This window comes from Panicum virgatum, chromosome 3N, assembly GCF_016808335.1.
Source record: "Panicum virgatum strain AP13 chromosome 3N, P.virgatum_v5, whole genome shotgun sequence".
In the NCBI taxonomy this organism is placed as follows: Eukaryota; Viridiplantae; Streptophyta; class Magnoliopsida; order Poales; family Poaceae; genus Panicum; species Panicum virgatum.
The window spans coordinates 20,289,537-20,303,865 of record NC_053147.1 but is presented as its reverse complement, the minus strand read 5'-3'; the positions used below and the strand labels follow the sequence as shown (position 1 = coordinate 20,303,865).

The following is a 14,329-nucleotide window of genomic DNA, read 5'->3' as shown; positions in this document are numbered from 1 at the left end:
GTGCACCCTTCACTGAGCGGATTCGGCGCGGTTTGTGATGGGGTGTAGTCTGCGGTTCCGTTGCACCTGTCCATCCCGGCCGTTCGTCTCAGCGTTGGGGATGGGTATGCGAACGGTTGACACGTGAATCATTGCTTACGGATCGACGGGTCGTATGGCCTATGGTCTCGTGTCGTGTGGGAAAAGTTGTACACCCCTGCAGGGTTTATAATCTATTGCAATAGCCGCGCTCTCGGACATTGAGCACGCTCTTGTACTTTGACTTTAACATATAGTTTCGTGAAGGGCTTATGGAAGATTGAGCTCATGATTACATGATCACTTTACTTATGCAATTGTATTAGTGCTTGATATAGAAATATTAGATGCTATGTCTTTTACTTATTCACTTGACAACTACGCTCGCATTTTTATATATTAATGTTAAAACTTGACTAGCCTTCTGCATCCACCAAATATACATTATGATGGATAAGTCCTGCAAGTACGAAATGTACTTACGGTGCTGCCGTTAAGTTGTTTTGCAGGTTCTCTCCTAAGGAATGACCGCCACGTTCATCCCGCCGGAGCCGGCAAAGTGGATGGACGGTGAAACTCGCTCAAAGCTTATGCAAGTGGTGTCTTATGGGCAAGGACATCATTATTGCTACTAAATATTCTCTAAATATCCGCTGTATTTAGGCTCTGAATCTAAGAAAAACATGGTAGGTTATCCACTTAGACCTATAATACATCTTAGTTGTAAAGAAACTCTTAAATTGCTGAAAACCCTCATGTATAGTTGCTTATGTTATAGTTAACTTCATGAGTTTTTATTTGATGATTAAGACTTGTAATCAAAAGTTTAAATTTTGCTCTCATATGTATCCTTGTGATGGTTGCTATGATGTGAACAAACGGTATGCGGGTTGATCCTGGGCGTTGCTCAAGGCGCATACCGGAGACTACCGGGATTATCTCGCTTAAGCTGAGATTGATCAATGGACGATAACCTAGTTTAATCGAGATAATTTGGGCGGTTCCTCACAATGCGAATCACTAATGCGTATCAGAGGCGAAGTCAGATTCCATCTGCAGCACGGCTGCACGGGTGACAGGTTTGTGAATAAAAATGGATGAACACTTCGTCCAAGGGAAGTAGGGAACGAACTGCCCTTCAATGCAAAATATATATATGACGGTGACGTCAACACAATACACAACTCCATAATATGCATAATGCATCCCCCCCCCCCTCAATAAATGAATGAATAAATAAATAATCCACGACAAGACAATTGGCCGCAAATATCTACTTGTAAGTAATGAAATGAAATGGAAGTACCTTTGGAGCAGTTCTACACATATCATCTTATCGGCGAACTTTTTGTCCATCTAACTAACAAAATTGACGACAAGCAATTAAGCTACATGCCTACATGGCTACATAAGTACAGATTTGTACATTTTGTAAACCTAATGAAATTATAATGTATTTAAAGTACCTTTGGAGCAGTTCAACACATATCTTATCGGCACAATTTGTTCAGCGACTGACCAGAAAAAAAAAAGAATGTAACAATAAATAATAAGGAGCATGCATCTCGTGCATCTCAACTATACAGCTTTTCAATGCCATGCCAGCATATAGAAACAAAGTGATTCTGCTGGCATGTCCGGAACACACAGTCAAGAAAGAAACTTGGGGAGCCCCTTCTATGTCAAGAATCAATTTGAATTGAAAGTCTATGTTAAGTGAGAGAGGTTTGTTTCTCATAACCTACGAGCCACCACTACTATTGATGCCAAAGTAGATGGTTTTGCGACTGAATGCGTTCATAGCATAGTCGACACGGATCTGACCTAGGTCCGTGTTGAAGTGAAGTCCATATCCAAATCCAATACCAAATCCTGGTTTCCCTTGCCGTAGAGCTGGATTGCCTGCAATCAAGTGTAAATAATCGTTGATGATACAAATTCTACGGGAATAAATTATCTGCCGTAAGACCATGGAAATTACATCCTCTGACGTAATAAAGCACAGTGAAGTTAAAAACTGCATGTTCCATAACTAAAGATAAGTATGCAGTCATCAATTATCAATCATGTAATTTTGTCGTAATTCTGTAAGTGCCATGTATTATACAGCACATTGATGTCTTTCATGTCAATAATTGGTTTTCTTAGTTCAATCTGGAAGATATCTCATCTACACATTTCGACAAAAAATCCTGCAAAACATCTTGATTATCACATAGAGCAGGATAGAATAATTTATTTCAGCTTCTGTGGTGAATTGTAAACTTTGCCATCCCTGCTCTGAATTCTGATTATGTAAAAGATTCTAGTAAAATTTTAAAAAAGAAAAGAAACAAAACTGCACATAAATTGACAAATTATGCTGTTACTTTCTTGGGAATTATTCAATTAATCTCAAGTCCATTTTGAAACAAAGAGAAATTAGTACACTAGTATACACAAGAGGAAGCAACGCCCACACCCTTACCAGGAACATGACGAGCAGATCCCAAGTCACTGCCACAGTCCATGAAAATAGAACCCTCGAGATGTTTAGCCTTCACAGAAACATAAGTTTCAATATTTTGTGTTCAGTCCAAAGAAATATGACTACTTCTGAATAATAAGCACAATGAACTGATGTTGATGGAGACACTTCCATGGGAAATTCTTAGTGAGAGGACTAGCTTTGGCAATATGAGCCTAAATGCTGACATTTTTTTCTTCAAAACTTTTAGTGACCATTGTTTCTCTCGAGCTAGAGCCTGATTGCTGATTTCTGATAAACATATATTACATTCTTTTATCTCTGATCGGAACTTGCGATTAATTAGCTTCCAAACTTTTTCCGAACAAAATAATAATAATGATTCCACAGCTGTGTGATCAGTACTTCAGTAGTGACGTTGCGGGTAGCTGGAAAGCACCACCACAACTTACAAAAGTGTATTTCACATTCAATGAATATCATCAAAGAGAAATCAAGATATAGATGTTACACCACAACATCAATGAGGGTGAGTGTTATGGGGAGGCCAGAAGGCCAGCTCATCTATCCTTCACATAGAGAGATAAGGATTAGGAGCAATATTAGATCAGTTCATTGGTTTGTCAGAATAATTATCAGGTTGTTAGGTACGGCTCTATATATACAGAGATATGACAAGTCATTTGAAATTAAGCAATGAATAAGAATTAATCCCAACTCTCCCCAACAGTCTAGTCTCCCTCCAAGCCGACGCTCGGCTATTTTCCTGGTAGTTTTAGCCCTAATGATCTTAGGATCATAACAGGGAGTACCCAGAATCAGCCCTTTTCTAGTGCTCTAAACAGTGTGCCACGACAAAGGAGTGATGCGTAGAAACACTTCTCAGAATTCAGATCTCTCAGCATAATACATTAATCTTCAAATGATCAACATGAACTACCACAGAACACTAACAGGCCTTCAAACATGTATCACATGATTAACTCAGAACAGGCAAACATGTATGATGTATCACATGATAAACTGCAAAAGGAACCTGTTAGGCCTAAAGTTTAAGAATCAAGAAATTACACAATCATAAATAAGTATTTGTTAATTGCTTAAACTACCTAGCTAAAAACAAGCTGCCACTTCATTTAACTAGTCAAAAGTAAGTGCTACTCTACTGCTTTTAATTGCTGTTGCAATTGCTTCTGTTCATGTTTCTTTAATATGGTTCTCATTCACCTTTGTTCTAAGTATCAATGTTTTGAAGTAGTATAAGTATCAAGCCAAAACCCATAATGTAGGCTGGACTAATTTACATACCAAGGGAATCGTATATTCACAGTTACCAACTAGACATAGTCTTCCAGAACCAACCGCACCCTCACCGTAGCCTCGGACGCTACCAAGTCCACCTATGGCAAAAGCTTGATATGGTGCCATGTCTCCCACAATGGACCCACCTGTCAGACTGTAAGATATAGAGAAATGAAGAACCATCAGAGAAGAGCATTCTAGAGAATGAATAGTGGGGGCAGCATTACCTAGTAACCAAAAATGTTGGGCCCAACTTAATGCCCTTTGAAACTGCACATTTAACTCTATTGAAGGTCAGTGATTTTGGTACAAGTGGCAATCCTTGTTCCATTTGGAAGTTAACCTACCAATAAGAATTATTGTGTAAGGTACGCATTGCGGTAGAAATTGCATCATAAAGTAGGCATAAACTTACTTTTAAGAAGCTATTATCATTAACATCTGCATAACCAGATTCTTGCTTCAATATGATCATGTTGTCATGGAGGTTACCACTGCAGGACAAGACTATTAGGCATTGATAAGCACTTAAAGTTACATTTTTTTAAAAGCAATCCCCAACAGAAAATGAAATCATCACCTGCAGGTCAGAGGAAAGCCATCGTGGTCTCTGGCAATGGAGCGGCCCTGATTATTAACAGGCCGGATATGCTGCCGGGAATAGGCAACAGATAAATATTTTTTTGTAAAATGGTATTAACGCTATTCGTATTTCAGTAGAGGCACACCTCAAACTTAACACTAGTTCCAGAAGTCCAGTTTGATGTTGCTGGTTCATTAAGCTCCAAACCAAATGACAGCCGGCTAAGGTTTATCCCTCTGCTCCCTGATCGTGTGAAGTTATCAGCCGGGAACCCATGGACTGCAACTTCTGGTGTCATTGAGTGCTGATTGCTCAAACCAGGGGAAAGTGAGAAACTTTGTGGAGAGTCATTCAGAAGATCATGAACAATGTAGGTTTCCCGGTGCTTCAGCTTTACTTTAGAAAAGAAACTTAAAAGGATTGCTGGAATAAATTGAACATAATGCCAACCTGAATCACAAATGATTGCTGTGACAACCACTCTGACCTTGGGCGCCTAAAGGCAACAACAACGTTGGAATCATTGATTCCCTTATCCAATATAACATCCAACTTCTCGCTTCTCCCAAAGAGGCTTGGGTGTTTGAGTGATATCCTGCAGGCCAAACTCCAAAACTCACAATATGGTAGTAAAATTTCACACAGTAATGAAGACATAAGCGCCTATACACACATACACAGAGAGATGAATAGGCATGACGCACAAATGCATTAACAGACAAGACAATGATGCACATAAACAAGAGTGTGCAAGCACAGACATGTCCAAAGCACCGAGCACCAAAGGCATATGCACAGAGATAGGCAGACAGGATGCTTAAGTCTAAAGTGCCCATGAACGAAATTTACCAACGAATGTAAAACCGAGACAAGCCTACCTTCCAACAATATGTGATAACGCGACGCCTGAGCTCCTGAAACCACCCATATCACGAGAACGTCAGGATCCGATGGCCAGAAAGAAAAAAAAAACATGAAGGTATGCACACGCGCGTTCGAGCTCTCCCTAACAGGCAAAAGACCGAGCACCTGAGGGGCGGCAGCAGCAGCGCCTCGCACAACATGTGGGTGAGGTCGAGGTGCATATCCACCTTGGCTGCAGCATTTCCGCGAACAGGTAAGCGACGCCAGCATATTACGCGCGCTTAAGAACCCCGACGAACAAAAAAGACAAAAAGGAAAGAGCAATGACCTTTCCCTGCGTTGACGCTCTGCTGAGCTCCCATGGCTGCGGGCGCGGGGAGGCACACCTCATGCGAGCTCAGGCACGGCGGCGCTCCGCGCGATGCGTCGAGGGATTTTGAGCGGGAGGTGAGGAGGCGGTGGGGGCCTTGGGTGCCTTGCGTGGGGCAGGGGGAGAAGTGAGGCTGTGATAGTGGGATTGCTTAGGTGGGGTTCCTAGCCATAAAGCGCAGCTTCCTCCAGTTCTTCCTCTTTATAAGAAAGAAAATTCACCATTCTCATAATTTTAATAATTTACATTTTAATAACGAAACAATGAATAGACACGTCACACGTATGCTCACATAATATTTAAAAAATAAAAAGCATCAGATAACTCTAAAAAAAACGAGCACCTACAATGAATCGAAAATTCGAACTTGGACAAACTTTGAACTATCATCTAATTTATCTTTTCTTCGATGATATATCTCATCCTTTTAATTACAATATGTGATGTATTGCATAATCCATATTTGCAGTACAGAGTAGATGGTCTACTCACCCTCAAGGGACCATATTATTTGGTGAGAGCTCTAGCTCTAGTATTGTGATCTCTAGTCTCTAGTAATTAAAGTTAAAATAATAACTTCATCAGTTCCTAGTGCATTTTGTGAGCGGAGACAACAAAGAGGAGAAAAAACTCATGTAAACTTACTATTAGAGGTGCAAATGGGTATTCCTTAGAGTATCCATTACCTCTTTTTAGTTAAAATATATATTAGTTTCTTAAAATGGAGCAGTGGATATCCTTAAGGGCACTTATTTGCACATCTACTTACTATCATCAAGAGAAGTGTGTATAAACGTTGTACCAAATACAGCTCTACAAACATTAGTTTAACGTGAGTGTGTGTGTTTATACGACGCCCAAACATATCGAGCTGCTTTGACCGGTGACCGTATCGCAGGTATCGCACTGTTTATTCACCGCATTAGGTCTCAGCGAATACTGTTATTTGCCCGTTAGTGATTGTTATGTGATCTTAAATTTTGAATCTTTTTAAGATACCTGAGACATCTCCAATATTACCGATAATTTGACTGCCAGCGAATCAAGCAAAACTGTACAGCAACATTTGCATATCAAAGATAGCTTAAACGGCCAAAGCTCGGTCCCAATCGACTCTACCAGGCACCAGCTCTGGCAGAGTTACAGCCGTTCTCAACCGCCCGAGCCACACACCGAACCAACTCTTAAGTCCCCTTCTCTCTTCCGACCCCGAGGGGGAAAAATCGGACAACTCGCCTTCCCTCCCTCGTCCCTCCTCTCGCGTCCCCTCGCCGCCCTCCTGCTGCCCGATTCGAGGGCGCGCGCCCTCCCCACCGCTCGCAGCTCGCCTCGCCGGCCGCGCCAACCCCCGAGCTCGTGTCGGGAGCGCCCAGCTTCTCCACGGTGGCCGTTCCTCCGCGGCGCCCGCTGGTGGGCGATGCGATCGGATGAGTTGGCGGCGGCGGCGCCAGCGCTTCGTGGAGCGGAGGAGGAGGAGGAGGGGGGCCTTGTGCTGTCCCGCGGCGGCGCTACCCCCGCCGCGCCCGCCCCTCGGAGCCGGTGATGGCCCCGACCGCGGAGCCACCTTCGCCGCCGCCGCCGCGGCGCCCCCGCACGGGCCCGCCCCCGGGGCTGAAAAACCTCGGCAACACCTGCTACCTCAACAGCGTCCTCCAGTGCCTCGCGTCCACGCCGCCCCTCGCCACGTTCTGCCTCGCCTCGCGCCACTCCAACCTGTGTACGGAACCCTAGCGCGACCGCTTTTTTTCCTAGTGTACTTGTGTTTTCGCAATTCGTCAGGCGGTTGATGTTCGTGTAGGTTTGTTTGCTTGTAGGCAAGAAGGTATTCCCGAACAGGGACAAGGAGTGTGCATTCTGCGTGCTCGAGCGCCAGATCGCGCGGCTTCAACGGGCAGATGCAGGGGCGCTCGACTCGCCAGCGAAGATCATCCGCTGCATGCCCCTGTTCGCCGAGCACTTCAGATGGGGGCGCCAGGAGGATGCGCATGAGTTCCTCCGCTATGTTGTAGACGCCTGTCACACTGCTGGTCTCCGCCTGCGCAAGCGGCTACCTGCGGCAGTTGCCAATGGAAACTGTGGTGAGGAGGAGGGCCGGGGGCAGGGTATGTGTATGATTATGAGGGAGACATTTGGTGGGGCACTGCTTAGCCAGGTGAAGTGTCTTGTGTGCAAGGGAGAGTCAAACAAGACAGACGAGATAATGGATATCAGTCTCGATCTACCTGGGAGCAGTTCTGTTGGTGATGCCCTTGCCTGCTTCTTTCAGCCGGAGATCTTGGAGGGTGCAAACAAATATAGTTGCGAAAGGTATGTTTTTAATGGAACAAATGATTTCCAAGGGAAAGTTACATGTATTGTTGGATTTTTCACAAATCACATGTTCGGGATGCAAAAGCCTTTCAGGACACTTTAGGCTTTGTTTGGAAACATGATAATCCCCTTCAAGGCTTCAACCCATACGTATTGGTAGGGATTGAGGTGGAAATTAATTTATTTTCCACTTCAATCCACATGTTTTGGGATGCAATGGGTTTATAAAAACACGCCCTTAGGTTTGATCATAATCAGGGTTGTGAATCCTATAGGAATTATCACCAGCTGCTTTTGCAATGTAATTATCCCTGTAGAATAACTTAGGTCAATTTTCTAGTCCTTCAATTTGACAGTAATGTAAATGTTAGTTTGAACCTCTTGAAATTCACCTGGCTACTTTTTAGAGAAGGAAAAGCTTATTATTCTGCAGGTGTTGAAATTTTGTACATATATACATTTCACGCTGAGGCAAAAGAGTTGTTTCCAGTATATTCAAAACTTACTTTGCTATCGCCTTTCTTGATGCGATAACAATTTCTTGTGCTTTCTTTTCATTCATCCAGATATGTTTCTCCTGTATTTCCAGTTCCTACGTTCCAAAACCCTAACAGGCTTTAACTCTGATTTTGGTTATGTCAGGTGCAAAAAGCTCACCTCAGCACGGAAGCAAATGTTTCTACTCAGGGCACCTAAGGTGCTTGTCATACAACTCAAGGTTATTGATCCTCAGTCATTCTGATGTTTCGTTTTGGACAAAAACTTGTTCTTGTTTTTTGCACATGGTTAGGAGCTGTTGCTGATGGTCTGTGTTTTTTTAATGATGCTGTTAGAGGTTTGAGGGGATAAATGGTGGAAAGATCAACAGGAGTATAGAATTCAAGGAGGCTCTTGTTCTTTCTGACTTCATGTATAATAAAAACCAGGTAAAACATGAAATTTGGATTGTTTAGTCTTAGAATTTTCCTTGGGCATCCAAAATTTTAGAATGCAGATATCTGTTAAACTTATTTATTCACCTGTAGTAGGTTGCTCATTGAGGGAAACCACATGTTAGCTGTTTGTTTGATGGTTTTTGGGTATGCTATAATTGCTGCCATCAGTTTGTAGTTTTGTTCAAGGACTATGTTTGCAATTATTTTGGATCAAATTTCTTTGAGGTAATTGCAACAAATTTTAAATTCCGATGAACTTAAAAAAAAAGATGTACACAAACTAGTATATGATAATAACTTTGTCTAATGTCTATGATATTCACTTCTGTGGGGTTTTCCTGAGCTAGCAATTAATATTTTGAGCAAACTATTGCTTAGGCCACGACCTTTATTTGTAATTGTATTTAGTCCTTGTGTGTGATCTAATTATCAGAAAAATTGTGTTTACAAATCTGTTTTAGCACTAAAATGGCTCTGCTGCATGGGAAAGGATATCCTTTCACCTTGTGCCCTAATTTTCCGTCCTCTGTTTTGATGTAACAAGCTCTTATCTTTGATTTTGTTTTTGAGCTATTTGCAAGTTCTTGTGCAACCATTTTGCTTCTTCTATTACCAGAGAGAAAACCACCAACTCCTTTCGTCCGTAAATGTGTGAGGTCTTGGACACCAATAAGGTTCCTATTTCCTGATATACTCAAATCCAGTGATGCTATATACATACGTCCAATAGTTTTTTCTTTTTTTTTTCCAAAAAGGTTTTATATTTGTCAAAGTTACAAAGCTTTGACTGCATGCTTTCTTCATAAATTTACGAACAGCAGGGGTATCGAATAACTTCTTCAACCTTGGAAACCGTATACTTGCTTATTATATCTTAACTAAGTAGGGGTATATTCATGCTCATTGTTGATACCTATGCATGGAATATGGTTTAGTTTGGTTTTAGCATTCATTAGCTGTTTTCTTTTCGTTCCCACTTTTGTACTAGTGTACTGAGTAGCCACCGAATAATTATTGTATTTAAAAATGAGCCAAAGTTGAGCTATAGATACTTAATTATAGTTATCTGCAATTGAGCTATAGAGCATATTCCTTATAGGTGCAGCTCTAGGGAACCAATTTTTGTTTGCTTAACCATTTTGTGTATTTTGTTTTGGTGATAAGTCAAGTTGAATTTAGGGTTGTGGTAAGAGTAAATACCTTGAGTGTGATAGGGGTAAGATGTCAATACCTTGAGTGTGGTGAGAGTAAAGTCACGTAATGAACAGGTTCATGTAGAGTTTGAATTTCCTCTATTGGGACTTCTACCAATCTGCCGGTGCTTGGGTGCCTCTTACACAAATAGTTTGTTATGCATGCTTATATCAAATTGCTTTTTGTAGTAGGTCTTGATACTCAAGGTCATTTTTACTACATGAAACTATCACCAAAGTACGCCAGTCTAAACACGACTCAGCCATCTAGTTTCAAGGATTTTTTTACTAGGTAGGTCTTATGGGTATCATTTTGGCATAGCATTGGTAGGAGGGTACAAGAGTATCAGAGAGGTGCAATGGCAATGTGGACTGTGAGATTGCTTTACTGGGTTTTACTCATTTCAACTCTCTTTCTCTGTATTTGATTATGGATCACTCAAGCTCATTTGTGAATTATTTTGCTTTGTTGTTTGTATGAATGTATTAACTTTGCTGATTTGCTAATCGTACATTGTACCATTGCTGTCTGTAATAATAAAATTTTCATCTAGTCCAGGCATGATGCTTTTCCATGTCTTTTTTTCGTGCATATGTTACTCATAATATCGACAATATTCCGTATCAGTTATCCCCCTTGATTGATTAAAATATATATCACTTTGGAGCTGCAGGATTCACATCCAGCATATAATCTTTTTGGTTGTATCGTCCACTCGGGGCTCTCCCCTGAGTCTGGTCACTACTATGCGTATGTTAAGGTAATAAAGTATTCAATCAGTATTTAGGTTCCTTTGATCCTTTTTTTACATCTGTTTAAATTATGACTAGGAACATGCATTATCTGCAGGATGCCGTTGGTCGATGGTTTTGTTGTAACGATTCTCATGTCTCCCTATCAAGCTCTCAGAATGTTTTGTCTGAGAAGGTCTATATCCTATTTTATATACTGAATTCGAAAAATCAAAAGCCTAGTCCAAATGGTTGCTCTTCTACTGCAGCTAAACCTTTCAGCACCAATGGAAGTGGCATATCAAGCTCCTCACCTAATGAGACCTTGAAGATACCTTTGGTAAAACAGAATGGTTCATGTTCTACCAAAGGTAATGCCCTGCTGCCCCTGAAGAATGGCAAGATTGCATCAGGTCCACTTATCAAGCCGATTCACTTTAAGAATAGTGGGACAGAGAAAGTTAAGTCAAATGGTAAAGAAAACCTCCCTTCAAAAATGAACCCAGAAGTTAATGAGAGTGCTATACCATCAGAATCAAATGGGTGCAAGACTGGAAAATTTGCGGAACCCAGTAAAAAGGATGCCAATGGTACTATGTCTTGTGGAAAGATTGATGATCATTCAGAAAGAATATTGCAGGATGCAAATGGAAATGGCCACCTGATTCGTTCCCAATATCTTGGCGAGGCCAGTAATGGTAATGCCACATGTGCTCAACAGTATTCTGAGCAGTCATCTGGTGCTGTTACCTCTAAAAGTCCAGTTTCACACCATGAAGAGTCTGCTAAGGTAAAGGATATGGTGAACTCATCCAAGGATAGCATGCACCTGAAACGCCAACATGAAGAAGACAAGTTTAAGGAAGTGTAAGCCCTTAATCTATGTTTTGTTACTTTTGATATATCTTTCCATGAAATATTTATCATCCATTCCTTTCAGTTGCCTTTTGCACTTTGCAGACATTAGCAGCTTCCAAGTTCAGTCATGTAGTCATTATTATTTGATCCTTTACAATGCGAATTTAGAATATGTTAAACATCAAATTATCCATACTTCCTTGATCTGCACATAAACAACAACAACAACAACATAGCCTTTTTTCCCAAGCAAGTTGGGGTAGGCTAGAGATGAAACCCGAAAGAAATAAGTTCAAAGTTCAGGCACATTGATAGCTAGTCTCCAAGCGCTCCTATCCAAAGCTATCTCTTTAGAGATATTCCAATCCTTAAGGTCTCTCTTAACCGACTCATTCCACGTCAGTTTAGGTCTACCTCTACCCCTCTTTACATTATCGACCCGCTCAAGAACCCCATTACGCACCGGCGCTTCAGGAGGCCTTCGTTGGACATGTCCAAACCATCTCAGCCGATGCTGGATAAGTTTCTCCTCAATTGGTGCCACCCCGACCCTATCCCGAATAACTTCGTTCCGGACTCTATCCCTCCTTGTGTGCCCGCAAAACCACCGCAACATCCGCATCTCTGCTACACTCAGTTGCTGGACATGTCGCCTTTTTGTAGGCCAACATTCAGCACCGTATAACATCGCCGGACATAAAACTTTGTATTTTTGAACTACTAGCATCTTTGTTATTTTTATAACTCAAATGATGCAGGAGTGCTGGGGGGTGTCATTGTATTAATAGAGCAGAGGATAGTCTTAAGTCAAGAGCTAGTAGCATCTAGGATGGATACGGATATGTTGTTTTAGAAATGGGTAGTTGGTAAATACTGGAAAGTAAGCTGCTGCAGAACATGATTCATTTGAGCTTATTTTGAAGTAGTATCAACTATCAAGTCTAACTGCGTGATTTTTGCATACTTGCATGGGGCTTAGATGTTCGTAGATGTAGGAGAGAACTTGCCCCAGTAGCAATCACACGTGAAGGCTCTTGCCTCATCAAAACCCTATACCTAATCCATTTGACATTTTTCAGCGATCAATGTATGAATTACTGTGTTACCATTTTTGCACTAGCTACGGTCACACTCTCTTTTCTCTTTGATGTATATGCAGACTATATTCTGTCTCATTTGTAATAATTTTGTAATACTAATGGCATGTTTTGTTTTAAAAAATCTAGGCTTGCTGCGTCAGCTTCTTCTGAGCTTCGGCTGTCTGTTTGGGTGGATGATGTCGGTAATTTTATGCGCTCACTAAAGAGACGGCGAATTCAAAACACAGGCATTCCTCAAGATATTGATGCAATGAGGTGATGTGCTTTGCTGTTGTCAGTGGAAGAAAATATCTTGCTTTGATTGCTGGGATTTTGCTGATTAAGATTCTGCAGTTTTTCTTAGTTTTAGTTTATATCAAAATTCTTGGTTGGATTAAATACTCTCGAGATGTAGTTTTATTTTATATCAAAGTTCTTGGTTAGATTAAATACTCTAAAGATATTTCCAGATTCATCTTCTAATGCTATGCTTTTCTGATGTAATGCAGGAAGCAGCTAAAATCAGATTCTGAAAGAATATTTAGGTCAAAAGTTCCGGAGTCACTGGTGGAAAGTCTCATTCAGCGCCTTCGATCATACTTTGAGGGCATATATTCGCCGAATGCTTAATTTTTTGATGTAGTAGTTCTTCAGAATCCACTTAGGTATGCATCTTTATTTCTTTTGTTGATACAAAGAGTATTTGTGTGGGTTTCTATAATTATTTAATGTGGAAATACTTGATTGCCCTGATACTGATCTTGTCATTCTCCTTATGCCTGATCACCATTAATATATTTCTGTTGCCTTTTATCCCTGACAATTTAGGTGCCAATTGGATCTTGGTGGTCAACTATCCAGCTCCTTGCGCGGCTTATTTTTGAGGTCATTTTTGTTTTCCTTGCTGAGTTTGAGACAAGGACTGGCGAAGTTTCATGTACAATATCCCTTTTTTTTATGTTATTCCCCATGCAATAGGCACTACTGTCCCCACTCTACCCCTTCTATGTCTAGAATGTAGAAGAGCCTCCCACCCCCACCCCCACCCCCACCCCTTTCTAATGTAATAGCTGGCAGATTAAAGCATGATTTGTCATGTTTTTGACCCTTTACAAATGAACTTTCAGCCTTTTCAGGTCCTTGATTTTGGACTAAGTTCATTTGTCTTGGGAACATTCGATAGAGACATAATTTTGGTGTAATCTCCGGATGCAAATTGCCTGAGAATATACTCGAATTTTGATAATTCTGATGGTACGCCAGCGGAAAATGAATAGCAAGGGAAATGTTTCGTGCACATCGAATTGATTGTGTTGTGAAGTTGTGTACTTTTGGTATGTCTGCTCTTTAGCTGCGCTAAGACGAAAAAATGCCACTGGCATATTGAGCACGAGACCGAAGCTACGACCTCAAGGACAGTATATTGTGATTCAAGTTGATTCAAAGCTTGTTTCAGAACATTTGTCGTTTTATTTCTTTGTCAATATAACGTATTTGCTTTGAAACTGCCCAGCGCTGATGCGCTGGAACAATAGCGAAGCCATCAGGCATTTGTTCTTGCATTATAACTTGAAAAGAGAGGACAGCAAATGATTCGAGAGGTTAACAAATGGAGAAG

The 14,329-nt window shown here is 41.2% G+C and overlaps 2 protein-coding genes across 3 annotated transcripts; one reads left to right on the top strand and one right to left on the bottom strand.

The window, feature by feature from the left end:
- Nucleotides 1-1,443: 1,443 nt before the first annotated feature.
- LOC120664973 (outer envelope protein 39, chloroplastic-like) lies at nucleotides 1,444-5,782 on the bottom strand. Its single transcript, XM_039944379.1, has 11 exons — nucleotides 5,563-5,782; nucleotides 5,400-5,466; nucleotides 5,249-5,284; nucleotides 4,821-4,965; nucleotides 4,516-4,674; nucleotides 4,368-4,438; nucleotides 4,203-4,281; nucleotides 4,015-4,130; nucleotides 3,794-3,941; nucleotides 2,486-2,555; nucleotides 1,444-1,920 (listed from the first exon to the last, which is right to left on the bottom strand). The coding sequence occupies exons 1-11, from the start codon at nucleotides 5,594-5,596 to the stop codon at nucleotides 1,760-1,762; spliced, it is 1,086 nt and encodes a 361-aa protein (XP_039800313.1). The 5' UTR covers nucleotides 5,597-5,782; the 3' UTR covers nucleotides 1,444-1,759.
- A 1,004-nt stretch (nucleotides 5,783-6,786) lies between these two features.
- LOC120664972 (ubiquitin carboxyl-terminal hydrolase 25-like) lies at nucleotides 6,787-14,008 on the top strand. 2 transcript variants are annotated; one of them, XM_039944377.1, is made up of 9 exons: nucleotides 6,787-7,321; nucleotides 7,419-7,911; nucleotides 8,557-8,632; nucleotides 8,748-8,840; nucleotides 10,717-10,803; nucleotides 10,893-11,641; nucleotides 12,859-12,987; nucleotides 13,221-13,376; nucleotides 13,540-14,008. In XM_039944377.1, exons 1-8 carry the CDS (start codon nucleotides 7,147-7,149, stop codon nucleotides 13,339-13,341), a joined length of 1,923 nt encoding a protein of 640 aa, XP_039800311.1. In that variant the 5' UTR covers nucleotides 6,787-7,146; the 3' UTR covers nucleotides 13,342-13,376; nucleotides 13,540-14,008. The 2 variants fall into 2 exon arrangements, with proteins under 2 accessions (XP_039800311.1, XP_039800312.1); XM_039944378.1 differs by having other exon boundaries at nucleotides 7,184-7,321; nucleotides 7,403-7,911.
- Nucleotides 14,009-14,329: the final 321 nt, after the last annotated feature.

What these genes read in the sequence shown, in the direction of transcription:
- LOC120664973 (XM_039944379.1), bottom strand. Translation starts at nt 5,596, where the DNA reads ATGGGAGCTCAGCAGAGCGTCAACGCAGGGAAAG. An exon ending in CTGCTGCTGCCGCCCCTCAG is followed by an intron (nt 5,285 to 5,399) that starts GTGCTCGGTCTT and finishes GGGTGGTTTCAG; the next exon opens with GAGCTCAGGCGTCGCGTTAT. An exon ending in ATGATAATAGCTTCTTAAAA is followed by an intron (nt 4,131 to 4,202) that starts GTAAGTTTATGC and finishes TCTTATTGGTAG; the next exon opens with GTTAACTTCCAAATGGAACA.
- LOC120664972 (XM_039944377.1), top strand. Translation starts at nt 7,147, where the DNA reads ATGGCCCCGACCGCGGAGCCACCTTCGCCGCCGCCGCCGCGGCGCCCC. An exon ending in ACTACTATGCGTATGTTAAG is followed by an intron (nt 10,804 to 10,892) that starts GTAATAAAGTAT and finishes CATTATCTGCAG; the next exon opens with GATGCCGTTGGTCGATGGTT. An exon ending in GAAGACAAGTTTAAGGAAGT is followed by an intron (nt 11,642 to 12,858) that starts GTAAGCCCTTAA and finishes TAAAAAATCTAG; the next exon opens with GCTTGCTGCGTCAGCTTCTT.